Source organism: Rhinopithecus roxellana, chromosome 2, assembly GCF_007565055.1.
Source record: "Rhinopithecus roxellana isolate Shanxi Qingling chromosome 2, ASM756505v1, whole genome shotgun sequence".
NCBI lineage: Eukaryota > Metazoa > Chordata > Mammalia > Primates > Cercopithecidae > Rhinopithecus > Rhinopithecus roxellana.
This window is the reverse complement of record NC_044550.1, coordinates 128027547-128055392: the sequence shown is the minus strand read 5'-3', so window position 1 is coordinate 128055392 and position 27846 is coordinate 128027547. Positions and strand designations below refer to the sequence as shown.

At 36.2% G+C, this 27846-nt stretch overlaps 1 protein-coding gene and 1 pseudogene across 1 annotated transcript in view; both read right to left on the bottom strand.

Moving 5' to 3' along the window:
• Positions 1-27846, bottom strand: part of FRYL (FRY like transcription coactivator) — a 296971-nt gene that overhangs the window by 60328 nt on the left and 208797 nt on the right. The window contains 14 exon segments of the mRNA XM_030919519.1: positions 1164-1332; positions 4918-5058; positions 5408-5667; positions 7691-7859; positions 9094-9193; positions 10140-10294; positions 11137-11247; positions 11762-11922; positions 13488-13660; positions 17060-17151; positions 19373-19430; positions 21096-21220; positions 22012-22204; positions 24963-25231. Coding sequence (XP_030775379.1) covers positions 1164-1332; positions 4918-5058; positions 5408-5667; positions 7691-7859; positions 9094-9193; positions 10140-10294; positions 11137-11247; positions 11762-11922; positions 13488-13660; positions 17060-17151; positions 19373-19430; positions 21096-21220; positions 22012-22204; positions 24963-25231 — 2176 coding nt within the window.
• LOC115896320 lies at positions 20460-20529 on the bottom strand (annotated as a pseudogene).

Genomic DNA, 27846 nt, shown 5'->3' with positions numbered 1-27846 from the left:
AAAAACATTCTAGCAGATATGAAAAATTCAACAGAAGCATTATTAGACATCTCCTAGAAAACAAAAGGACTAAGTGATGAAAATGGATGGTAAAAAATAAATTATAAAGAGATAATTTAAAATATTTCTAGTTTTACAATGTTATTAGCATGCTGAAAACATTTAAACTGAGTAACAAAGAGTTTAACAGAAATTTCATCTACAATAGCCTTTTTACTATTTTGAATTTCATTGGAGGTTCTTCTATTAGGAACATAGTTTCTTCAAACTCAAAATATTATAATAATTTTAATATATGCACGTACATATAAGTATATATATATACACACACACATACTCAGTTGATTGGATATGATGTATAATATATACCCAAATAATTATAATGTGAAGTTACACAAATAATTTCAACACATAAGCATTTTCTAAATTTAACATGGTAATTATACCCATTAAAAAATGCATGTGTTGGCTGGGCGCAGTGGCTCATGCCTGTAACCCCAGCACTTTGGGAGGCCAAAGGGGGTGGATCATGAGGTCAAGAGATTGAGACCATCCTGGCCAACATGGTGAAACCCCATCTTGACTAAAAATACAAAAATTAGCTGGACATGGTGGCGCACACCTGTAATCCCAGCTACTTGGGAAGCTAAAGCAGGAGAATCACTTGAACCCGGGAGATGGAGGGTGCAGTGAGCCGAGATCATGCCACTGCACTCCAGCCTGGTGACAAAGCAAGACTCTGTCTCAAAAAAAAGAAAAAAAAAAGAAAAAAAAAAGGTATGTGTTATGCAGGGAATAAATTTATATTAAATCTCTGAATAAGTATGTAAATATTGCTTTTCTGTATATTAATACTTATATTGTCGAATTGCTTTCTCATGAGGATTTACAAAGTCTTATCAAATTAATTACCATACATGACTCACATTTGCTTTTGTTTTCTCAACAATAATATTTAAAGACACAATAAACTCTTGTTTAACAATTATGTTAAGCTTCTCTTTCAATACTGAGGAAGATGTGTTTTTTTCAATAAATTTTATTGCATATATCTGAGATTCGTAACAAGATGTTATGGGACACAGAGACCCTAAAATGGTTACCATAGTGAAGCAGATGAAGATGCCTATCATCTCACACAGCAGTTTTAACAAATTTCTCACCTGAGGTGACAGAAGGGATTTTATAGCTGGAAGTGATGCGATAATACGGGGGATTATCCATGTGAGTGACCCCTGAACTGACAGGATCGGTCAGCTGAAGCTCACTCACCAGCTCTTCTAGTAACTGCATTGTTTTATCTCTACCTAAATATACAATGACCTTCTTTACCTGTCACAAAAGAAATCATTCAGAAAAGAAAAAGCAAAGTTTTTATCTCATTAATTTCTCCTGAGACAAATTTTATCAGAGTAAGTTCAACTTTAAGTGCTAGATGAATAAACACAATCTAAATCAAAACTGGCACTGATCAACAATAAGACATTAATCAGCTTTATCAATACTGTCCTCCCTCTAACTCCCAACATTACATCTAATTAGGATGAACTGAACATGTTTAGTGGTTTCCACTTTATGCACTTTCTTTACTTTTTTGCTTTTTTTATTTTTAAAGCAAAAAAAAAAAAAAAAAAAAAAAAAACTTTTCTGTAAAAATTTCTCTTTTAATCGAAACACTTCCAGGTAATAACATCCTAAGATTTTCCTCTGATTTTTAGTTAGCCTCCAAACCCAGGGTTTACCTTTTATTCTGCTTTCCCCATTCCCTATAGTCAAACAGAGTAGTCATTAAGAGCCAGGAACTAGAACTAAACTAGAACTCAAACTACATTGCCTGGTTTGGAATGTGGATATACCACTTACTAACTCTATCACTGAGTTGAAGCTATACTTCATATAGCTGTTAGGAAGATTAAATGAGTTAAGGTTTACAGTGCACTTTACAAATGGCTAGTAACACAGTATAAGTAAGTAGAAAAACTTTTCAGTAGTATATATTATACATATGTTTTAGTAATGTATATTACTGAAATAACTTCATAACTGATCAGCCTCTTTTTCTCCCTACTTTTAATCCTTACTACTCAAAATGTGATCCTAGCAAGACAGGCATCATCATCTGGAGTTTGTTAGAAATAGAAAATCTTAGGCCCACCCCACCTCCAGAATCAGAATGATTCATATTTTTACAGACATATGAAAAGCCCTGCTTTATATGACCCCTGGATTAATCTTAAAACATGATTTATTATATTCCAACCAAATTCCTTTTTTTTTTTTTTTTTTTTTTTTTTTGGAGATGGAGTCTCTCTCTGTCGCCCAGGCTAGAGTAAATGGGGTGATCTTGGCTCACTACAACCTCTGTCGCCCTGGTTCAAGCAATTCTCCCTGCCTCAGCCTCTCAAGTAGCTGGCATTACAGGTGCCTGCTGCCACACCCGGCTAATTTTTGTGGTTTTAGTAGAGATGGGGTTTTGTCATCTTGGCCAGGCTAGTCTCGAACTCCTGACCTCAGGTGATCCTCCTGCCTCGGCCTCCCAAAGTGCTGGGATTACAGGTGTAAGCCACAGCACCCGGCCAAAACTCTTATTATGGTTACCCAATGATACCCTTCTATGTATGGCTCTTTACTCCATCCAATGGGCACTACTTGCTAATTCTCTCTGCTTTCAGGTTCGATCTCCTCTGAGCATACTGTGTGCGTTCCTGCCTCTGTGGCTTCCTTCTGCTGGACTGGGGATCTCCGAGTTGACACTCCCAACCCTAATCCTTTCAAGTCTTCAAGCCCCATCCCCCATCTTAACTCTACTCCTTTCTCCAAGAAGCTTTTACTGACTTCACAATCAGATCTGGGTTGGAATTCTAGAACTATTAAGTGACAGAGTGAGAGCTTGAGGAAATTACCATTCTCTCTGCCTTGTTTTTTCATCTGTAAAAATGCAGTGATCTCACCAAACTCATAGATTTATTCTGAGAAATAAATAATGTAGATGAAGTGCTTTTACCATGCCTAAAATAAGCACCCATAAGTGCTTAAAAAATAATAACCAATAAATTATTATTATTGACATTAAAAAATGGCTCCTTTTAAATTCCTGGAAAATGGCTATTCCCCAAATTTCCATTTGGCCTCTTAAAAGTATAATCTCATGCTTTTTCTGGTTCCAGCTCTAACTCCCCCATTCATTCATCCAATTAATGGGCATCTTCTATGTACCAGGCACTACTAAATGGGAACTTAGCGGTGAATCAAATAGACAAAAACTACCATTCTTAAGGAGCTTACAATCTACTGGTTGATGCAAAACTAATGAGGTAAATAGGTAAAATATATCATGTGTTTGGTGATGATTAAGTGCCAGAAAGATCAATGAAGCAGGGAAAGGAAATGGAGTGTGTGTGTGGAGGTGGGGCATTTGCAGTTCTACACAGGATGGGCAGCAGAAGTCCCAGTGGGCACTGACACCTGAAGGAGGACCTAAAAGAGACGAGGAGTGAGTAACGTGGCTAACTGGGGAAAGAGAAGGCAAGTGAGTGTGAGGGCACCGAGGAGGGAATGCCTGGTGAGAGAGCTAGAAGCAAAGGGGGGCCAGTACAGCTGAAGGGTGGGAGCACCAGAGAGAATATAGGAGACACAGCCAGAGAGGTGACGTGGGGTAACGTTGTCTTGTACTATACACCTACAGTTCTCTAAGCACTTCTCAAAGGCACTACGCCTGTGGTACACCTTGGCAATGATGCTTTCAGTGACCAAGTGAACTTGGGGAATGCTGGGTAAAGCAAAGCTATTAAGTGGTTTGTTTAAAATAGAATCTGTAGAACTTTTATTTATTTATTTATTTTATTTTATTTTGTGACGGAGTCTCGCTCTGTCGCCCAGGCTGGAGTGCAGTGGCCGGATCTCAGCTCACTGCAACCTCTGCCTCCTGGGCTCACGCAATTCTCCTGTCTCAGCCTCCTAAGTAGCTGGGATTACAAGCATGAGCCACCACACCTGGCTAATTTTTGGATTTTCAGTAGAGATGGGGTTTTACCATGTTGGCCAGGCTGGCCTCTGACTCCTGATCTCAGGTGATCTGCCCGCCTCAGCCTCCCAAACTGCTAGGACTAAAGGCATGAGCCACCGTGCCTGGCCTGTAAGAACTTTTAGATAACCTTCTGTAGAACTAGTCTTCCGTTGACAACACTTTTGGGGGATGCTGCCACAGGATGGATATCTACATCTGCACCTAAAAAGACGTGTGCACGTGTGTCCATTTAACCCTCACGTTTGACAGTTTCATATCAAACGTGTCCTCTTGACTTGGGCAGATCTGGATGTTGCTTTCTCCCCTGGAAGGCAAAGATGTTATCTTCTTCGTTTCATATCTCTTACCATGCCTTCCCTTGCTTCCAGCAGTCTGAAGGGCAATCCTATAGGCACTGAGCTCTCACTCACCATCCTGTTCTCATATCTAAATGCCAGCTCTGCCTAGCAGAAACTAGAAACATCCTCAGTGTGTGTTTTCAGCTTCAATATCACTTTTTCTCAACTGTCATCTTGAATCCTTCCAGACAGCTGTGGTTCCTGAGTTTTACTCTCAGAACTCTGCAAATTTTTTATAGCTTTTATCACACTATACTTTATTAACTGATTTATTCATTAAATAAATCAGATGTGGGTTCAACAAATAAATTCTGTATTACCCATCAAATTGTAATGCCCAGAAGAGCACCTGGTCTGTCATAATGATGGAAAACATTTGCTGACTGAATCAGTGAATAAATCCATGTGCTATTTTCCTGACTGTCTTCATCCTGGCCCTTGCCTTGCCTCTCCTGGGCAACTGCTGCCCATCCTCTGACATCATAAGATACTAGTAAATATATATATATATATATATACATATTTTAAAGTTAAATGAACTTGAATACATACGTAAGGCAAGAGGCTTGGTTCGCTATTCACCCCACAAATGCTGATCAAAAAGTGCAAAATTATTTTCAGGTTTTTGGGCCAGCCATCTGCAAGTGTGGTCCACACGTTCTCCACCTCCGACCAGGCCAGTTCATCGCCATACTAGATGCAATACGCACAAAAGATACTTCAGTCATGACTGCCTATTATAAAAACCAAACTTGTCATACCATGAAATATTAAAAAATAATGTTTTCCACAGATAGCTTTAATCGTTTCCACACTTTACAGAAACAATAATTTCTTTCAACAAATCTAAATATAAATATCATTAATCATATATGGTTTTAGTAAAAAAAATTCATATATCATCAGTCTTTTTTAAAGAAAGAAATTTATAATGCATTTTGCTTGGTTATCACAGGATTATGGAGCCTCTTCATCTGTTTCTAACCACATCTACTTACTCAATAATTCTGTGCAGCAATTATAAATACAAAACTCATTTTACCTTTGCTGTCATATACATCAGATTGTTCAAAACCATTGCAGTGGCTTGTGGAGATCCCCATCCTTCTCCCCGTAACCAGCGCCTACTAGTCACCATAAGTTCTCGGTCTTTCAAGGAATCATCTTCATCTTCATCATGTCGCCTTGCTGTGGGGAGAGGTTTTAAGTCCACCAGCTCGATGTTGTTCATCCATGGTAGCAGGTAGTGCAGCATCACCTGCCGTCCAGCAGGGTGAGCTGTCTGGATTCTCTGGCTTATCTCTGAAATTGAAAACAAGTCAAAGAGAACTGATGTAATTTCGGCTTCCTCTGACCGGTAATTAATTCCAACAGATTTCAGAAGCTGGATTTTATTCATTTTACTCATTACACTTAACAATTATAAGTACTGTTTTTTCTTTTAGTAACTTTCACCTCAATGACATCATAATATTAACAGCTAACATAAATCAGAAGACGGAGAGAGGGAGAGGGAGAAGGAGAGGGAGGGAGAAAGGGAGAGAGGGAGAGGGGGAGAGAGAGAGAGACTGTGTCTCAAAAAGAAGAAAAAGAAAAAAGGGACGGAAGGTAAGAATCTACCAAAAGAGACAGAAAAGGAATACTCAATGGTAGAAGAAAAAGCAAGAAATACTAAGTTTTTGGAAATTAAGAGAGGTTAGAGCTTAAAAAAATATAAGATGGCTAACACCAATTGCTGTGGAAAGTAGCAAACAGACTGAAGACTATTAGCCAGTGACTAGACTGAGCAGTTGGAAGGTAACCCGGTGAGGCTACAGAAAGGAACTTGACACTAGTGGACTGTGAAGGCCATCTGTGAAGATCTAAGGCATGCATGAAGACTGACAATATGGAATAGTGAGTGTATATACTCAAGACAAGGCATAGGGGTGAGGAAGGGGTTAGGAGCAGGTGTGAAGGAGGGAAAGGATGTGAGGAGCAAGAATGGGAAGGGCCTCAGAGCTGACAACATCTGAAGACCACTGCATTGAATCTGGAGAAAGAAAGGATCAGGACCCTCCAATTTTAAAGTGGCAAAGTTTATGCTGATATCTGTATCTGTGCAGTAAAATTCTGAATGAATATTGTGTTTGTCTTGCCCTAGAAACAGTGAAAGTGAAAATGTAGGTTAGCTATGGAATTTGTCAGGTTGAGAGGCTATGTTTTGGTTTAGAATGAACTACCTTAAGCAAAGGAGTTAAAATTAGCTGATGCTAAGGACAAGAGTGTCTGAAGATAGAACTGAAGGAAGAATGACAAGGTGGTGGTGGTGGAGGCATGGGCACGGTCGACACCTGTACCAGCCGACGTCCTAGGCGATGACATGGCATTCTAAACAGTTACATGATCTCTGAGACCTAGCTGGACTCCCCTGCTTTCTGTGCAGAAGCCTCTAGTAGCAGCTCAGCAGCCACAAAATCTGTATTCATGGTGGCTGCTATTTTGTGTTGATGACCACTCATATCCATCTTGGAAGGGCCGTCAGGGATGTGGGGGTTGGAAAAAAGGAAGGGGCATAATTGCTACCAACTACCAGGGCAAACCAAACAGGTCTACTGCTTTCAAGAACTAAATGTTAGGAGAATTTAAGTTGTTGTTGTTGCTTTTTTCTCCCACTCAGGTAAATTAGGGAGGGAAATAAACTATTTCTACTGCTAAAATAGGTGCTATGCAAAGATCCCAAGCAGACTAAGGCCACTAACTCTTGAGTCCAAATGAAAGAAAGGACCCACAGCAGAACTCCACAATCTCCCAGATCCTAGTGTTGGTGCATGTCCAGTATTTACACTGGAACAAGATCTTGATGTAGGTGACAGGCAACATGTGGGAGACTAGAAAGAGTTTTGCTCAAAGCACTGTACCACCTGCTCCTATGGTTAGAGGTTTCACTCATGGAAAACTGCCTACAACTTATCCCTGCCTATTTTTATTATTAAAGATATGCCAATACACAAAATACAATGTATTCAAGAAGTTCTATGTCTACTAAGAAATACTTTTAAGTCACATATGGAAAGTCCTCCCTCTTGTATTTTTTTCTTTTTGATGGAGTAGGGAGCAAGGGAAGGTAAGGTGTAAAACCCTACAAGGACGCCGTTGATAGAAAAACCTAAATACTGTGACAGATCAGAATTAAGAGTTCTTATTGAAGAAAAAAATATTTCCTATGTAAAGACATGTCTGGTTTTGATTTAACCTGTAATTTAATAAATTTATAATTTTCTAAAAATTGTTTTTGAAGAAATGATTGACAAAGAGAAACTACTAACCAGTTCATTGATCATACCTGAGAATATAGCGAGAGTTAGCTCAGGATACGCCCTTGCTAGTTCCTCGGACAACTGATAATATGAAACAGAATAGAGATGTGGTAGAGGAGACAGCTGGCTGAGTACTCCATCTGTTCTCTGAATCTCCAATTTGTGAGCATAGCGAAACATCTTCGGTTCCAGAATCTATAGGAACGTGATTCCATCAACTTAGGTTAAGATTGTATGGGTTCTCTAAAGTTTAACTATAATTTTATATTTAAAAAAAAAACTCTTTTCCCAGGCTGAGTAGAGTGGCTTATGCCTGTAATCTCAATACTTTGGAAGGCAGAGGTGGGAGGATCACTTGAGGCCAGGAGTTCAAGACTAGCCTGGCCAACATAGCAGGACCTCATCTCTACAAAAAATTAAAAAATTAGCCAGGTGTGGTGGTGTGTGCCTGTGGTCCCAGCTACTCGGGAGGCTGAGGCTGGAGGATCACATGAGCTCAGGAGGTAGAGGCTGCAGTGAGCCATGACCGTGCCACTGTACTCTAGCCTGAGCGACAGAGTGAGACCCTATCTCAAAAATAAAACGAAACAAAACAAAAACCCTTTCTCACTAAAAGAACTTACATTCCTCATATTTAATGTCAATGATCCAGGTTAATAATACAGTCTGAAAATAACTCCAGCAACTTAATATACAATTACTTGAAAAAGATTTACCACTTTTCTTACCCAAAAATATGATAGTACAATATATGTATAAGTGAAAAAAAAAATCCTTCAAGGAGAACTTTTTGACATTACACTATTTAAAGAGCTGTACTGCTGAACTTTCCTCTTAATTAACAAAGGCATTAGGGTATAATTCCTAAGATGGATCTGCTGGCATCAGAACCACTTTAGAGCCTTTGGAAAAAGCATCTGCTTGAATCCTGTTCTTAGCCCTTGGTTAAGATGGAAGAATCTTGCCCTATTATGAATTAAATACTGTATACCAATAATATATCCGTGTTTGCTAAGTTTCTAAGTTATTTCTCCTCAACCCAATAAAATTTACATGAGAATATGATAAAAAGAGCTAATTATTTTTCATATGGCTCTCCAAAAAAATTTGGACACACATTGTTCTCATCTGCTGAACAGAAATACTTTACATGGACACATATTTATAAGTACTTTCACATACATACACACGTGTTATTATAAATAATCCTTCTACAATACACTTAGGAATAGTTTGCATTATTTATAAATTTAAATATCTATATTATCTTTGTCTTATATTTCTAATAATAATTAGGACTTAATACCATAACTTCATTATTACAAATAAAGCTAAATGCTATTATCAGTGTGCTTTAATGGCAAGACTAAATTATTGGGCTTCATTAAATCCTGAGTAAAAAAATATTTAAATTCACACATTTACAAACCTGTAAAAGTTGCATAGCAACTTCATAGATACTTCTAGAAGAATCAGCTGCTTTAAACAGTATCAGATTTAGAAGCATCACTGTGTCACACTGATAATCCCTAGGAATAAATTTACATATTAGGTAAATAACAATGTTTAGAGACTTTTGCACCATTTAATAAATATGATATGCAAAGGGCAAGGCTTGTAGGTACCTATCTTCTAAGTCTATGAGGGGACTTGGTTTTTTCAAGGCAATAGGTACAACAACAGATGCGTGGTGATAATTGTCCTTATTTTGGTTAAATTCCATTAGAGCACAAGTGTTCAACCTTTTGGCTTCCCTGTGCCACATCAGAAGAAGAAGAATTGTCTTGTGCCACACATAAAACACACTAAAAAATGCTGATGAAAAATAAAAAATCCATGCATAATTTTTGTAATATCCACCACCACAGATAAGCAAAAAAGTCCTCACATTCAAAGGGTTAGACACAGCTGAATTAGAGCTTAAGAAAAGAAAATACAGTTAACCCTCTGTGGATCAAAAATATGTGGGAAAAGCCAGGCGCAGCAGGTCATGCCTGAAATCCCAGCACTTCGGGAAGCCAAGGTGAGAGGCCAGGAGTTCAAGACCATCCTGGGCAATACACGTAGTGAGACCTCGTCTCTACAAAGAATTTAAAAATTAGCCACGCATGGTAGTGGGAGTCTACAGTCCTGGCTACTCAGGAGGTTGAGGTGGGAGGATCACTTGAGCCTAGGAGTTTGAGGTTACAGTGAACTATGATCATGCCACTGTACTCTAGCCTAGGTGACAGCGAGACCATGTCTAAAAAAAAAAAAAAGAAAGTATATGGGAGGATTTGCACAGGGTAAATACAAATACTGCAGCATTTTATATAGAAAGCTTGAGCATCCATGGATTTTGGGATCTGAGAGGGGTCCTGGAAACAATTCCCCACAGATACTGAAGGACAACTATACTGGTGTCTTCATATTTTTAAATTCAAAAGAAAAACTTTTCTTTAAGAAAACAAAACAAGAAACCCGTATCTAAAGTACCTGTTCTGGAAAACATTAGCAATGGCTTTAAAGCAGCCAGCCGCCACCCTCCTGGAGCCTGTGTAGCAGCGGTCCACAGCCCAGTACATCAGGTTGCTCTGATCAGGGTTCAGCTCCAGCAACAACGTAACTGCTTCACAGCCCAGCTGGTGAACCTAGGTAAAGGTTGTGAAATTGCTCAATAGAGAGAGAACGTTACATATTTTTTGTCTGTTTCCCTACAGTTCTTACTAAGGTAATATGGTGCATATATTCATTGTAATTAATAGGAAAATTCCATCTCCTTTTGTTCACCTCCCTCTCATTTTATTCAGCCAGCAGAAAAAAACCACACGGATGAATTGAATTTGGCCTCTTGCTTTTTACACGAGTCTCTCTAGTATGATTCTGTCTTCCAACAGAGCCCTGAAGGCGGTTAATGAACATGAATAGTGTGATTAAGTGCTTTCAGAAAAATGAGTCATTAAGCTCTCCAATTATTTTTATCAAGCTTTATTCTTGTTTTTGATAACCCAATAGAAAAATTGTTGTGAGGAGAAAAAAATGTAAGTCCTATGTTAAATTGTGAAGTCTGTAAATGTACAATATGAGAGTAAGGACAGCAAAGGGTGTGGAGGGCAAGGAAGAATGATTAAATGGAAAGTGGTTAAAAAAAACGAAATGAAACATAGCAAATAACATATTTCTCCCATGCAGCTCAATATGTTCTATGTTAGTATTTTATTTATTGACTTAGAACCCTGTTGAGAGACACACACCACTGTATTAATCCTATAATATTAAAAGGGAAATTAAAATTATTCAAATTAATGATACGTAAGAATTGGAACATTTTTACATTATGAGATCCTATTTAACTTTATATAATATGCTTTTTGCATATGGTCCTAACCTATCTTATTTTTTAAAAAAGACTTGTTTCTAGTGCAACATACATGAACTGCTAATAATACAATGAGAATTTATTATGAACCTTTAAGGAAATTGTCATAATTACCTTTTTGTCCAGAGAATCCAAAATGTTATCCAACCATTTGTACAAATAGCCATCTGATGAAAGTCCTACATTATCTGCAACAGGGCCACAACATAGTACAGCAGACATAGCCTTCAAATAATAATATTAGAATTACATTTAACAAATTTAAGAGGTTAAATGTTGGTTGCTTAATGAGAAGAGGCAAAATACTTATCTAGTATCTAGTCACAATACTTTAATTTTTTTCTTTACAAATTATTTTTTAAAACTAAGAAATTTATTTTGAGTAAGTAAATATGATACCAAATTAGATATGGAGTTTGAACAATACTGGAAAGGAAGATAAAAAGACCAAGAAAAAGTACTTAAGTAAGGGGAAAAAAAGGCATTTCTTTCAAGTAATACTCAGTTATTTAAGATAATGGTGATCAAATTTGAGTAGATTCTGGAAGTGTTTTTCATTGTATTTTACGTATTTAAATATAACTTTTGGTATTAATTTTGAATACGGCAGAAAAACATATATTCTAATACTCTCAGATACTGTGAAGAAATTCTTATCCTCTTTAAAATACTAGTGACTGAGAGACATAAAAATATTTAACTCTGCTCTTAAAAAAAAATCAGGTTTCTAAGTAAATACCTTTAATGCACAGTATTGATGTCTATTAATTTGCATATTTCTATCACTGTATCTGTCCAAGGGCGTAAACATGATGCTAAAAGGACCTGCCCAGTGACTGAACAGCATAAATAGACTATGACGAAGGCTCTGCTGAGGAAAAATACTTCTTCTCTGGTGCACTGCAAATAAAAAAAGATAGAAAACATTTATTTCCATTTCTTTTTGCTTTAACTTTTATACCGCCATGTTACTGAATGTGTAATAGTGTAAAAAAGAAAGCAAAAGTTTTCATTTTAAACTATCAAAAACCTCCACAGTAGCAGGGATCATTTAATATATGCAAATTGCAGAAACAAAGTTGCAGTCTGTGTCACCCTGTGGCAGCATTACATGACACACAGCATCTCTGCAAGCAGAAATTCCATGGCAGGCTCAATGGCACATGAAAGCTGGCACAGAGGTGGGGCCAGGAGCCCATTTCTCCCTGGGCTATCACTGGCTATATGGTGAGACTGGCCAAGATTTTAACACAGACACACCTCTGTATCTTGGTTCACTGGTAAGTAAGGGCTTTGGACGAGATACATGTTTTCAAATTTTGTACTTTTTTTTTTTCAGCAGGAAAGCTGCCTTTTCCTGCTAAAGGAAGCTTACATGTAATCTCAATACATAAAACAGATAAAAGGGGAGTTGAGGCCTAGCGTCCAAACACATTCTGCTGCTTTCTGCTGATGGCACCAGAGAACCTCAGGGCTTTGAGAAACAACAAAGTTTGAAAACCACTGGTTTAAATGATCTCCAAGGATTTTTTCCCCCATTTTGAAATTCTACTATATAATTTCTCTATATCTATCCTTCTTGAAGAAACTCAGCAGTATCACAATAAACCAATTTGGAAGTTGTAAAAAAGTGTTTAGTAATAGACTAAACTACATCTTTACATTAGTGAGCTTCAGATCAGAAAATTTTGAAAAAAATATGCTCTTTTCCTTTGACAGCATCATTTTCCTTTCAAAGATGAAAACAAGGCTCCTACAGTTGAAACTGACATATGTAATTAAGTGCTTAATGACCCTGTTATAAAATACAACCCATGTTCTTCAGGAATCAACTGTCTGTATATACTATTCAAAGCAACAATGTGACTTTAATTTTTCAGAGAGAAAAAGAAACATTTGTATTTATACTGTATGCCAAAGGCTAGAGTCACATTACTTCTTACAGTTGGCAAGAATTTAACTTTTAAAAATGTAATTGTGTATATTAATCTTCCTAGTATCTAAAACAGTATCTGTCAATATAGAACCTACTCAATAATTAGAACATATCTGGTAAACCAATAACATGGAATCCTTGTTACATTTTGTATTTATGGCCTATATTCTTTTCCCATTATTCAAAAGTATCTTCTTAATTTTATTCTCAATTATCATTTGAAACACTGCACTCTGCTTATTGCATCTAAAAGAAGGTTGTCTAAAGAGCTTATTCTATTGATTTCTCTAGGTTCTTGTGTCAGTATCCTGATCATTATTGAAATTCCATGCTGGGTTGCTTTTTTATTTCTAATCACTGACGATAATTCAAAGGGAAAACAAACTCCAGCCATCCTGGTTATGCTGACATATTTTTCCAGTATGTTCATACGTTACTTTATCAACTTAGATTATTAAACCTCAAGGAAAGAAAAAAATATGATGGTTCCTTAATACTCAATAATGCTTTAAGAAATTGAAAATAATACCTGGAACATTCTGAATAATATTCGCCACTAAGGCACTAAAATGGCATCGTATATCCTTCAGTGTGTCAGAGTCTTTTTCATTTTCTGCTTCCAGGAGTTGTCTAGTTAAATCTACATACTCCAATAAAGTGTTGTTGAGAAAATGTGTTTCATTATCAAGGCCACCACTTGCACTGAAAATATTGAAGAAAACAAATGATGAAGCAAATGGGACTTTAAATTATAATTTAAATAAAAAATTCTTAATACTCAAAATGAGAATAATACATGTTAATTTTGCATGCTCATGGTAGCATGCAACTTAATATATGAAAATTAAATGAATATGATTTTGCTTACTTTAATATGAAAATAGATGGTGTGTCTTAATCTAGGAACTGCTACTTGCAATTTATATTATTCAACTCCATATCTAACTTAAATCAACTCAGTGCTAAATGTTGTTTCCTCTCTGTGAAACACATAGATTTCTAAACAAAGAGACAGGAGGCATATGAAATGGGGAGGATCAGTTTAGAAAAGTAGAAAGAGGAAAGACTACTTCTATTTATTCATAGCTGCCATGTCTATTCATATTATGCCTTCAGTATAATCAAATATCTATTAGTCACTTATTCTCAGTAAGATTCTGGGATAGGTATTATCAGGGATGCAAAAGTCTGAGAGAATTCTGGTAAGAATAGGGTAGAGTACTGGGTTTCAAAACCTCTTTCTAGACCTATGGAACTGCTTTTAAGAATATCTGCAATGCGCTAGGTACGGTGGCTCACACCTGTAGCGCCAGCACTTTGGGAAGCCAAGGTGGGTGGATCACTGAGTTCAAGAGATCGACACCAGCCTGTGCAACATGGTGAAACCCTGTCTCTACAAAATACACAAAAATTTGCCAGGCATGGTGGTGCACGCCTGTAGTCCCAGCTACTCAGGAGGCTAAGGTGGGAGGATTGTTTGAGCCTTGTGATCTAGTCACTGCATTCCCGCCTCAGTGACAGAGCAAGAGCCTGTCTCAAGGAAGAAAGATATATCTGCAATGAGGTTTTCTTTGAGGCAGGGATCTATGTCTGTGCCTGGAAACCACGGACTGACTGATAGGGGAGTATTTGGTTAGAGTCAGAAGTCCTGGATTCCTGTCTTGTTTCATCAATCATTAAGCATATACCCCGTATCTACCTCAGAGTGTTTTAGAAGGATGTAAATGAACTGCTATATATGAAAAGGCCTAGTAAACAATAAGTGCTATATAAATGATTAGCTATTACATATGCATTTATTTAGGTCAGCTTTTTCTTATTATGTTTGAAAAGTACTTCTAATATGTATTATTTTAAAGGTAATTTTTTTTTTAATAGTTATTGAGTAACTGGAATAAATATCCTAAACCCATGAAAACAAGAGTTAGGAGTTGCAATGATACTATAGTATATTAACTGTATCAGTCTACAACAATAAATATGTATTGAATGAATCAATGTATGACCTTTATTCCTTAAATAAGTGTTTTTCAGGTGCTTTTCAAATTTTTTCCTTTATTCCTTAAATGAGTGTTTTTCAAGCTCTGGATCATGACCTATTAGTGGATAGGAAACTGATTTACTGGACTACAACCTGCACCAGAATAAAATCTTCATTAATCTAACAAATATTCATTATCTCCTATGTGTCAGGCACAAGAAATCCACTAGGTGAACAAAACAAAGTTCCCTGTCTTCTAGGCATTCAGAACTCATTTTTTTTCCTTAGCCATGGAAATTTAAAAATCTAGAATAGCAATAACTTTCTATCAATAACTCTTTCTAAAAATACTTCAAAACAAAATACACAACTGGGTTCAAAGATCATTATTGCTTAATAGTCATATAGCTTTTGGTAGTTAACTTTAAATAGAGCAACATTTTACATTCCCCAAAATAGAACCATTTAAAGATTCTTCTACTAACGCTACAATTAAAGCAACCAAAAAAAAAAAAGATTCAGATGTGTATCAGGTTGTTAATTTTTTGCATCAAGCCGGCAAGTTTCCATTTTACTTTTCCTAACTCTTATTTTTTGTGAAGGAAAGAAAAGAGAATGGTATTTCTTTTCTTTTTTTTTTGATACAGTTTCACTCTTCTCACCCAGGCTGGAGTGCAATGGCACTATCTTGGCTCACAGCAACCTCTGCCTCCTGGTTTTGAACGATTCTCCTGCCTTAGCCTCCCGAGTAGCTGAGACTACAGGCACGCACCACCATGCCCAGCTAATTTTTGTATTTTTAGTAGAGATGGGGTTTCACCATGTTGGCCAGGATGGTCTCGAAGTCCTGACCTCAGGTGATCTGCCCTCCTTGGCCTCCCAAAGTGCTGGGATTACAGGTGTGAGCCACTGCACCTGGCCAATATTTCTTTATTTGCTTTTTACTAGGAAAGAAAAGTAAATCAACGGTTTAAATATTCTGATTAAAAACCTATTTTGAAAGCATTTGTCAAAAGCATTCAATGCTACATATGAAAGGTGTTAGGTAAAATAAATAATCGGGAGAAATGCTAAAGGAATAATGCCATGCAGTTATCATAGTTACTACACTTGTTGTATTATTAATACTTCTTTTTCTCCTTTTTGTTTCAAGACAGAGTCTCATTCTTTTCCCAGTCGAAAGTGCAGTGGCATGGTCAAGGCTCACTGCAACCTCAATGTCTTGGACTCAGGTGATCCTTCCACCTCAGCCTTCCAGGTATCTGGGACTATTGGTGTCTGCCACTATTCTTGGCTGATTGTTTGCATTTTTTTATAGAGATGGGATTTTGCTATGTTGCCTAGGCTGGTCTCCAACCCCTGGGCTCAAGCAATCCACCCGTCTCAGCCTCCCAAAATGCTGGTATTACCACTGCACCTGGTCCATTTTTTTTTTTTTTTCCTTAAGATATATTTCAGTGACCTTTTTTGGATATGGTCAGATCTACTATTTTTCTTCTTCAATGGTCAGGTAACACCATTATCCTCCTAAGGAAATAGTTATTTTTCAACATTCGGCTGATGGAATTTTCCTCAAGGGGCTAGGCTTAGTGTGAAGATGCCTTTTCTGCGGCAATATCTCCAGGTTTCATGGTTTTATCTGTGAATGGTGGAAAACTGTTATGAATTATATTTGTGATTTCATAATTTTTCCTGGCAGGATAGATAACAAGTTCATTGGAATATATTTGTAAGCCTTATAATGTTTAGCCTGTGAATATATTATTTTTTCAAGCTCAGAAGAAAAAATCTTTAAAATGAGGTAAAAAACAGGAAAATCTGTGAAGAAAAAGCTACTACCGTCCACTTGCCAAAATAACTAGGTTCCAACAAATATCAAAATCATAGGAACATCATATCCATTTTTTGCCAGAAGCAATCCAATTCTGGTGGCAGATTTTTCAATACATTTTTAGCTATTGGTTAGTGTATCGAATATTTGTTAAATAATTTTCATAGTGATACATACAGGTTTTCTTGTTGCAATGGTGCTTTTCTGTTTTTATACATTTCATGAGTGAAAAGAGATTACGTTCTCTAGGATCATTCCAAAGTTTTAACAATCTGAATCCAATACTGACCTGTGACTAATGACACCAGCATCTGCCAGCAGTTCAAATATTCGTACCAGTTGTACTCGTAAAATGTCTCGACGCCTGCGCCGTTTCATATTCTATTCCAAACATACAAACATATTAATTAAAATCTTGCGGGTGTAACTTGGAAAGAATAATGTGAATGTCTCAAAGAGAGGTTCTGGGCTCACTGAAGTTATTTTGCTTGTACAATGTAGACTGTAGGTACTCTGGCAGCTACTGCCTCAAAGAGATTATGTGTGAACAGTTTGAAATGAATGAGTCAAATAAAGTCACATGACATCTTACATGGTGACAACCCCTGTGTGTCAGGGGAAGTAAAATACTACATTTTTAGGTTATTTGCTAATCAGATAGTTTTAGAATCGAAGTAATTAGTAAACTGTTATCATAGACTAATAAAGAATCCCTAATACCCTCCAAAAATATGACATAAGTGTAGGGAAAACAATCCTAAAGAGAACTTAAGATTTTGCTCATGCTGCAGTTTTCTACACAACGATTAATTTTGGCACAAAAAAAATAAACAAATATGAGAAAACCTCCCTTACTCATTACGATATGAATAAATACGTTTGTATTATTAGGTCCAAAGAACTAGAATAATGCCTAGAATAATAGTTGTAACATTTCAACTTGATTCTGCTTCTAGCAGAAAGTCATGTAAGAGATATCGATCACCTATATCACCTTCTACTAATAATAGCTCATTATTTCATTTGTGATGTAATTTTCAAATTACAGAGTAATTAAAAACATATTTACTAGTCTTTCATTTTCTTGTCCATAACCCAATTTTTCTGCCTTCCAGGTGCGTGACATTTTACTAATGACTAATCAATTACATTTACTTTTCTCTGGGCTCTTTCTAAAGTTGACAGCAATTCATTTGGAACAGGATGATTTCTTATCAGTCTTTGAAGATTACTGCAACTCGTTTTTGCAGTTTGGTTGGCCTGTTTTCACTTTGTCTTCACAGAAACAGTGTGAGTCTAAAGCTCTTAAACTATAACTCATATTCAAGGCACATCACTGTATGTGTTTAACAGCTTTCCTTCTGAAATTCAGAAAAATAAATACTGCTATTTCATTTTGTTTCAAGCTTACATTTCTCTAATAAGTCATCAAGCACTGTAACCAAACTGATCATTCTGAAACAAAAATCAAATCAATGACAAAATGGGAATACTATCATGACCCTACAGTGCTAAATTAAAGGAGAGTGAGGAATTGCAGATGATGTTTCAAAGTTCCTAAACTGCAGGGATTATCACCATCTCCCTCTCCTGCTTAAATTCCTCAGGGGATCCCCAACATTAACAGCACTGATTCCTAAACAATGTTCTACAGCAGACTCATCTAAGATGCTTTACAAAAATAGACTTCTGGACCCTATTCCAGGGATTCTCATTCAATAGGCCCAGGAGTCTAAAATTTTTAGCAAGCTCCCCAGGTAATTCTCAGATGCCACAGGCATAGGAACTACTGGTCTACTGGTTAAAGCTAAAACTAGTAGTTTTTCATGAGATATTTCTCATCCTGTTATCCAGCCTAATATTCAATCACTTCCCCCATAATATAATTATACAGAAAAATGTACCATTTCAAAATTCTTTGTAAAGTTTGCAAATGCTGTTCTTCACCTAGAATACCTTTCCCTTGCTTGTTCACTGGGAAACATGCTTCAAAATTCATCTCAAATATCAGCACTTCATCTATAATGCCTTCCTTACCCTGCAACCAGAGTCCCAGGCTTTCCTCTCTGTAGTTCTTAGAATCCCTTCTCTATGATTTTATTTGAGTGTGTCATAAATTGCTAGAATTAAGGTTATGCAACCATCTGTCCCACTGGACCTATAGTTTCTGAAAGTTGCTCAGAACTGAAACTACAGCCCATGGGCCAAATCTGGCCCATGGCTACCTGTTACTGCAAATAAGGTTTTACTGGAAAACAGCCACACTCCTTTTTTTAATGTAGTCTATGAATGCTTTCATGCTACAAAGGCAGGGTTGAGTACAGACAGTATGGCCTGTAAAGCCGAAAATATTTATCTGCAGAAAAAGTTTGCCAACTCCAACCTAGACCCTATTTTCTGCCCTCACTTAAGTTAAAGCAATTGTTCATTCATTTTATATAATGGGTTTCTGCATAAGATCTTCTGGGGGGAGGGGAAGTATCTGCATCTTAAAAAGAAGAATACACTAGATCATCTTCTTAATTTCTAACTTTTGATATAACATGTAAATATGGCAGAAAAATAAATGTTCACTAATAGAAGGCTGCAGAACACAGCTCACCTCTGGCCTTCTTTCAAGTGCTTCTTTAATTATGGGATGTAATTCCTCTATTAGTTCCCTAGAAGAAAAATGGTACATATTCTATTAATAGCTACACAGATATAATCTGACACATGTAAATATGTAAAGATATGATGTAAACTGACAAGTGTTAATTCGAATCCTGTTTTAAATGCAATGTCTATTGTTTTATTTTGTTTATAAAAAACCACATTATATTATAGATTATTTGGAAACCAGGAAAAAAATGGTATAGGCCCCTTATTTTAATTTATAGAGGGAATACTACCAATACTTTTATTCAATCAGTTTGCAATCGACATACGTTTTACTTAGTTCAAACTATTTTATATAAAATGGTATCCTTTTTTCTTTTTTTGAGACAGAGTTTCGCTCTCGTTGCCCAGGCTGGAGTGCAATGGCGTGATCTTGGCTCACTGCCACTTACGCCTCCCGGATTCAAGTGATTCTCCTGCCTCAGCCTCCCGAGTAACTGGGATTATAGGCATGCACCACTATGTCTGGCTAATTTTTTGTATTTTTAGTAGAGACGGGGTTTCTCCATGTTGGTCAGGCTGGTCTCAAACTCCCGACCTCAGGCGATTTGCCCGCCTCAGCCTCCCAAAGTGCTAGGATTACAGGTGCGAGCCATCGTGCCCAGCCTCCTTTTTTCTTTTCTTACACTAACATAGTTAATTTTATATGCCAATAATTAATTCACAATATTCAAACATAGGGTGGGGTACCATAATTTTCCTAGACATTTTCATTTATTAATAAATCATTATATTTTATCTAATTTTCTCTTACTAAAAATATTGCCTCTGTGAACAACTTTGTATATTTATCATTGTTTTCTATCTCCTTAGGATTAATTTTACAAATTAAATTAACGGGTCAAAGGGTATGAACTTTGTAAAAACGATAAATTTATCTTTATTTATATTTTGATTTTAAATTGAAAATGTGCTTACTTTAAGATGGGGAAAATCTGAAAGTTTTTCCAAAACTTCATTTATAAGAAATGCTATCCCACACCTATAGATATATTACAATTTATTAACCTATTCTTTTTTACTTATTTTTACTTAAATGTTCCTTTCCATGGAAAACTTTAGCAAAAGGCAAAAGATTTATACAATCTGAAGATAAACCAGAGTATTAACCTATTTCCTGGTTGTACAGGTTATCTTGGAGACAAAACATCAGATACCATTCTCACATTAATTGAGGAAATTCTCAAAAGAATAAATTCCATGCCCAGGAGACAACAAGGCAGAACTTCAGGCAAAACTGAAGAATTTGCTTCATTAATATAAAAAAATTACAAATGATATCAAACATCTATGTAAATACTTTTTGAAAGATATTCTAATTCTCTTGGATAAGCAGGGGGAAAACTGGAGTTTTAACTACTAGACCAAGATTACACATTAAAAGAATGACTACATAAATAAATATAGTAGAAAAATACTAAGTATTTATACAACATTTCATTATTCCTAGAAAACATAGGTAAGTTTTAATCTGCTCAATCAAAATGAGGAAATAAAACTTCCAATAAATGACTTGCTAAATGTTACATGGCTAGTTAATTGGTGAAAGTCAGGCCTGGTATGTGACCATCCCAATAAGCACTCTGCTTGACCCTACCACACCTTCTAAGTAGCACATTTATTCTTTCAGTGCATAAAAAAAAAAAAAAAAGTATGAACATAGTTACCTAAAAGCTCCTGGGTTAGTCCTGCCAAGACCTAGAACAAGGGATTCTGTGATTTCCATGCTCTCAGAGCGCATCATTGGAACTATGTGCTTAAACAAGGATGAAGGGGATGGGATGCCAATAATCTGGAAAAAAAAAATACTATATTTATAACAGCCACTAATGATACTATGTCCAATTAGATAATCTGAGATTTCAGTAGTCGTAGGTCAAGGATAAATGGACAGGTGAAACTTTACTATGAATGATACCTCAAATTTCACCTGCGGTGTACATAATTTAAAAGGTTAAATAACTTGTCCAGTGGCTTAATGTAACTTCATTAACAGAACTTGGGGCTCCTAATTTCTTACCCTCACTCACGATCATATAATAGGCTGACTCCCTTCATCAGATACTCTGTACCTTTCGATCCATGAACATGAAGAAAACAAAATGACTTCTAAAATAGTCAGCAGTGTTAAAGTCAGATACTCTGGTCTTTAAGTTTTGTCATTTTCATGAAAACAAAACCACTGCTCCTATCCAGTACCCTTTAGATCACTACATGATTTAGGCAAATTCCAGAAAGGCATTTAATTATGTAAATGATTCCTTTTGGGTTCTGAGAAGTGTGAGAAGTACAAAAACTGGAATATGGGAAAATAGATATGACAGTTTCTTTTAAAATAATGAGTATGATAAACTGAATGGGCATGGGTCTTTCTTTCCAATGGAAAACTATGTACGTATTATTGATTCCAACTAGGAATCCATAAAAACAATGATGGGCTTTCTTGAGGTATTTTCCTTTTTGCAAGTAAGTAATATACTTTCAACTGAGTTACTTTATTGTCCATAAAAAGAAATTTTGAAATCTTATTTTTATGAGGCCATTCAGATTTCATAGATCCAACAGTGGATCTGAGAAACTTACTTTGGAATCAATGCTATAGCCGCTATCTGGGGTAGACGCCAGCGTCTCAGGAGGAGAGCATCTCACAGAACCTGCAGATGTGGAAGATGACGATGTTGCTGCACTGCAGCAAAGGATCAGATAGTTTCTCCACAGGCCAATGTATGAGTCACTGCTTGTGGTGGTATTTACTTTCTTAGCATTGATGGGGCTACTAAGGAAAAAAAAAGAAAAATGGGCAGATACGAATAACACAACACATTTTTAAAAGTTTATTTTAACTAATGCTGTATTTTTCTTTCTTTTTTTGAGAGAGTTTTTCTCTGTCACCCAGGCCGGAGTGCAAGCAGCACAATCTTGGCTCACTGCAATCTCCACCTCTCAGGCTCAAGTGACCCTCCCACCTCAGCCTCCAGAGTAGCTAGGACTACAGGTGTGTGCCACCACGCCCAGCAAATTTTTTGTATTTTTGGTAGAGATGAGGTTTCGTCATGTTGCCCAGGATAGTCTCTAACTCCTGAGCTCAGATGATTCACCTGCCTCGGCTTTCCAAAGTGCTGGTGCTGGGATTACAGGGGTGAGCCACCATTCCTGGCCTAATGCTAATTAGAGAGATGGTTAGCATAAGGTTTTTATTACTAGTACTGTTTTTGTGGACTGATATCAATGAATAAAGTACTGGATTTAAAATTAAAATATATTACCAGATCATTTTAACATTATTATTCCTGTGATAAAAGTTAATATTTTATTGGGCTGTATTTTATAACTTATTATGCATCCTCAATGTAGAAAGAAAATAAAACAAAAATCAAAATCATCTTTAATCCCACATGAAAATAAAACACTGCATATTCTACATATCTTTAATTCACATACATGAACGTAAATGCATGAATAGATCTCTTTTAATTTATACAAAATAAATGTTTATTTTATTTTGTATCAACTTTTTAGACTTATGTATTTTTCACCTATGTAAATTAATATTGTGACATTATTTTGATTTATCATATGCTATATCAATATAAAGTATCATATTTTATATAACCAAACTTTTGTTGTTTGACATTTTAGCTAATAGCAATTTTTCCCTATTATACACAATAGTATACATTTGAATATATTGTTAATTATTTTCTTAGGTAATTCTTGAAAATGAAATCACAGAGTCAAAGAAGATACATATTTTCAAGGTTTCTGCCAAATTTCTGTCTTGAAAGGTTACACCAATAAAATATTTTGAAGCAATTCCATAAATCTTTCCAAATACCAAAATTATGTAAGAATTAAGGACTGAAAGCAAAGCGAAAGAGGAAAAATACAAATATATAATCCTTGCCTTCAACAAGTTTTGTAATATGCTAAGGTAAGTAATGCAAACACACCACTTCATTAATTCAGTAAGAGTATCATAGAACAATGTCCTAGTATGTTAACATACTAGGTATGGTAACATATCAGTTTAAAAAAACTGTCAAAAATATCACTGCCCCCATGTGGGCTATGGGAGACATACAATAAAGAAATAAATAAAACAATGTCAGATGGTGCTAAGTTTGATGAAAAATAGAGCAGAAAGGGGAGATAAAGAATGCTGCTAGGAGATGGAGTTATAATTTAAAATATGGTAATTAGAGAAGGCTACTTAAGGTCATAAATGGTATGCAAGGTGGCAAATGTCAATCTTTATTAAAAAAGTAACAACTAGACCAGGTGTGGTGGCTCACAACTGTAATCCCAGAACTTTGGAAGGCTGAAGTGGGAGGATTGCTTGAGCCCAGAAGTTTGAGATTGCAATCAGCTATGATTACACCTCTGCATTCCAGCCTAAGGGACAGAGCGAGACCCTGTCTCTTAAAAAAAAAAAAAAAAAAAAAAAAAGAAAGAAAAACAACACAAAACAAAACAGAAATCCAATACACAATACCTGAGACCATATATATACAATTAGTAGAAATACTAATAGAAGTATTTCTACTAATTGTATATATATTCAAATCCAAAAGTAAGAATGACTACTCTGGGTAGGAAGTTTAAGAGATTTTAAAACATAAGATAGAATTTGAACTGTATCAGACATAGATACGCAAAAATTAAAAAAAAAAAGGTATCCTATGCTCATGTGAACAAAAGCTCACAAAATGGAAACTGTCAACCACATGTAATGAACTTTGAGGGGATAATTTGCTTCCAACATTGAAGGTATTGATAGAAAGTAAGAAAAAAAGTACAGAGTGAAGTCAGATTTGAAGAGCCTTTAATGTAGGCCTCAAGTGATAGGTCAATCCAGATGCTGGGTTTGCACGGGCAAGTTACATGCTGAGTACTCATTCCATTCAATGTGATCTATGTAAGGGGAAATCAGGAACCCAAACCCAGATTCAAAAATCCTCCTCTGTATTTAAGAGCAAAAAAAAAAAAAAAAAAAAAAAAAAAAAAAAAAAAAAATTACCTGAAATTTATAATGACCTTGGTCAACTCTCTATTTCACAATCAGTTACTCCAAATCTTTACCAACATCCTCACATCCACTACTCAGTGTATTACCACTCCCCACCAGAAGGTGGCCTTCCTTATACTGTCATCAGGAAAAGTAAGGCCACTGAGCTGAGTTTCACTCTGCTTCTCACCCTTTATCTACAAACTTCTGTATCTACATCCATACTCATCTTTAGATCCTTTCCTAATTTTTTTCCCTTAACAGAGATTCAATGGACACAACTATGTACCAAGTACAGTGTTATTAAGTAAACAATTAAAATTTGGTGAGACTGTATTACATGAAAAGGATGAAGAAGTTATGAGACTATGTCCTTAACAACATTCTTCTCCCTCCTTAAGACATCAATACAGTATCACATATTATTTATGGGACTTCCAATCTGTAATACTTTTGTATTTTTCAAATAAATACATACGAAAGCTGACAGTCTATATATTTTTAAATTTACACTAGGAAAATAACTTACTTTATATCGACCTGAGGGGACAACAACTGAAGTCTTGTGTATGCAAACATCCAAGCATAGCTCACAGCTGTAGAGCAGTGTTTAGGAAGATTTTCTTGCTTTAAAAAACTGGAGAGACTTATAATCCATGGGTCTTGGCCTTGGGTCACATGTGCAAATATCCATATGTGTGATGGACTAATCACATCAAACTGGTGGCTAATGGGAGAAGAGTTCCATTCTGCTAATGTTTGTAAATCTATCGAGCTAGGGCAATAGAGCAAAGTAGTCTATATGGAGAGGAAAAAATGGATTATTACACATTTCAGTAACTTTGAAAATTTTACCATATAAATTGCTTTAAACTGAAAGTGGTCTATTAGTAGTTTCCAAAACAAGATAATATAAAGTCCATGGTAGGTTGAGAGGAGTAGAGAATTCCTGAAACTGCATGTAAAGTTTGTGTATGTGCATTCATGTCTTTTTTTTGGGAGAGGGATTCCACTGTTTTCATTGTTTTCAAAAGGATCTATAAACCAAGTACGTTCAGGACCACTATTTAAGTAATTCTTAAATAAATATCCAAATTTCATGGTATACCAAAAGCTGCTTTTTAGTTCTCTAACTAAAAAGTGAACCATTAACTTTCATGTTGACCTGTATCTATGTATGTGTGGAACAGACTCAAAAATGAGCTCTTCTCCAGAGGTATATATTCTGAAATACTTGTTCAATATTTGAACAATTCCACTAAAGAGATAAACATTGATGTTCAAAGAAAAGTATATTAAGCACTGCTTTAGGCACTAAAAACAAGTAATCCATTACTCTCTTTTTGGAATAATTCATAATTTATAGTTAATATCTAAAACAAAATGTTTTGAATTGCATAGATCCTTTCATAAAATAACCAGAAGAGAGGCTTTTAAAGGTTCTTACCACAAATAAATGACAAACACATGAGATGATGGATACACTAACTAGCCTGATTGGGTCATTATACAATATAGACATGTATCGAAACATCAAATTGCACCACATAAATATGTACAATTATGTCTATTTAAAAATAAATAAAAATTAAAAATTTAATTTTTAAAAAGTTTAGCATCATGGTAGCGTCATGGGGGGGAACTGTACAGATTTCTAATAATCTCCTAAGCTTATAAAATCTTATTACCTCCCTTGGCTACATAAAATTTATGAATTATAAGAATCAGGTGTTATGCAGAAAGCTCTTAATGTTATGCATTAACCCCTTGTCCATGTATTCTAAAATAGGATGAAATAATTTTTAAATAGTAAGGTTTTATTTTTTATTTATTTTTATTATACTTCAAGTTCTAGGGTACATGTGCACAACGTGCAGGTCTGCCACATATGTATACCTGTGCCATGTTGGTGTGCTGCACCCATCAACTCGTCAGCACCCATCAATTCATCATTTACATCATGTATAACTCCCCAATGCAACCCCTACCCCCTCCCCCCTCCCCATAGTAGGCCCCAGGGTGTGATGTTCCCCTTCCCGAGTCCAAGTGATCTCATTGTTCAGTTCCCACCTATGAGTGAGAACATGCGGTGTTTGGTTTTCTCTTCTCGTGATAGTTTGCTAAGAATGATGGTTTCCAGCTGCATCCATGTCCCTACAAAGGACGCAAACTCATCCCTTTTTATGGCTGCATAGTATTCCATGGTGTATACGTGCCACATTTTCTTAATCCAGTATGTCACAGATGGACATTTGGGTTGATTCCAAGTCTTTGCTATTGTGAATAGTGCCGCAATAAACATACGTGTGCATGTGTCTTTGTAGTAGAATAATTTATAATCCTTTGGGTATATACCCAGTAGTGGGATGGCTGGGTCATATGGTATTTCTAGTTCTAGATCCTTGAGGAATTGCCATACTGTTTTCCATAATGGTTGAACTAGTTTACAATCCCACCAACAGTGTAAAAGTGTTCCTATTTCTCCACATCCTCTCCAACACCTGTTGTTTCCTGACTTTTGAATGACTGCCGTTCTAACTGGTGTGAGATGGTATCTCATTGTGGTTTTGATTTGCATTTCTCTGATGGCGAGTGATGATGAGCATTTTTTCATGTGTCTGTTGGCTGTATGAATGTCTTCTTTTCAGAAATGTCTGTTCATATCCTTTGCCCACTTTTTGATGGGGTTGTTTGTTTTTTTCTTGTATATTTGTTTCAGTTCTTTGTAGATTCTGGATATTAGCCCTTTGTCAGATGAGTAGATTGCAAAAACTTTCTCCCATTCTGTAGGTTGCCTGTTCACTCTGATGGTAGTTTCTTTTGCTGTGCAGAAGCTCTTTAGTTTAATTATGTCACATTTGTCAATTTGGGCTTTTGCTGCCGTTGCTTTTGGTGTTTTAGACATGAAGTCCTTGCCCATGTCTATGTCCTGAATGGTACTACCTAGATGTTCTTCTAGGGTTTTTATGGTATTAGGTCTAACATTTAAGTCTCTAATCCATCTTGAGTTAATCTTCGCATAAGGAGTAAGGAAAGGATCCAGTTTCAGCTTTCTACTTATGGCTAGCCAATTTTCCCAGCACCATTGATTAAATAGGGAATCCTTTCCCCATTTCTTGTTTCTCTCAGGTTTGTCAAAGATCAGATGGCTGTAGATGTGTGGTATTATTTCTGAGGACTCTGTTCTGTTCCATTGGTCTATAGCTCTGTTTTGGTACCAGTACCATGCTGTTTTGGTTACTGTAGCCTTGTAGTATAGTTTGAAGTCAGGTAGCGTGACGCCTCCAGCTTTGTCCTTTTGACTTAGGATTGTCTTGGCAATGCGGGCTCTTTTTTGGTTCCATATGAACTTTAAAGCAGTTTTTTCCAATTCTGTGAAGAAACTCATTGGTAGCTTGATGGGGATGGCATTG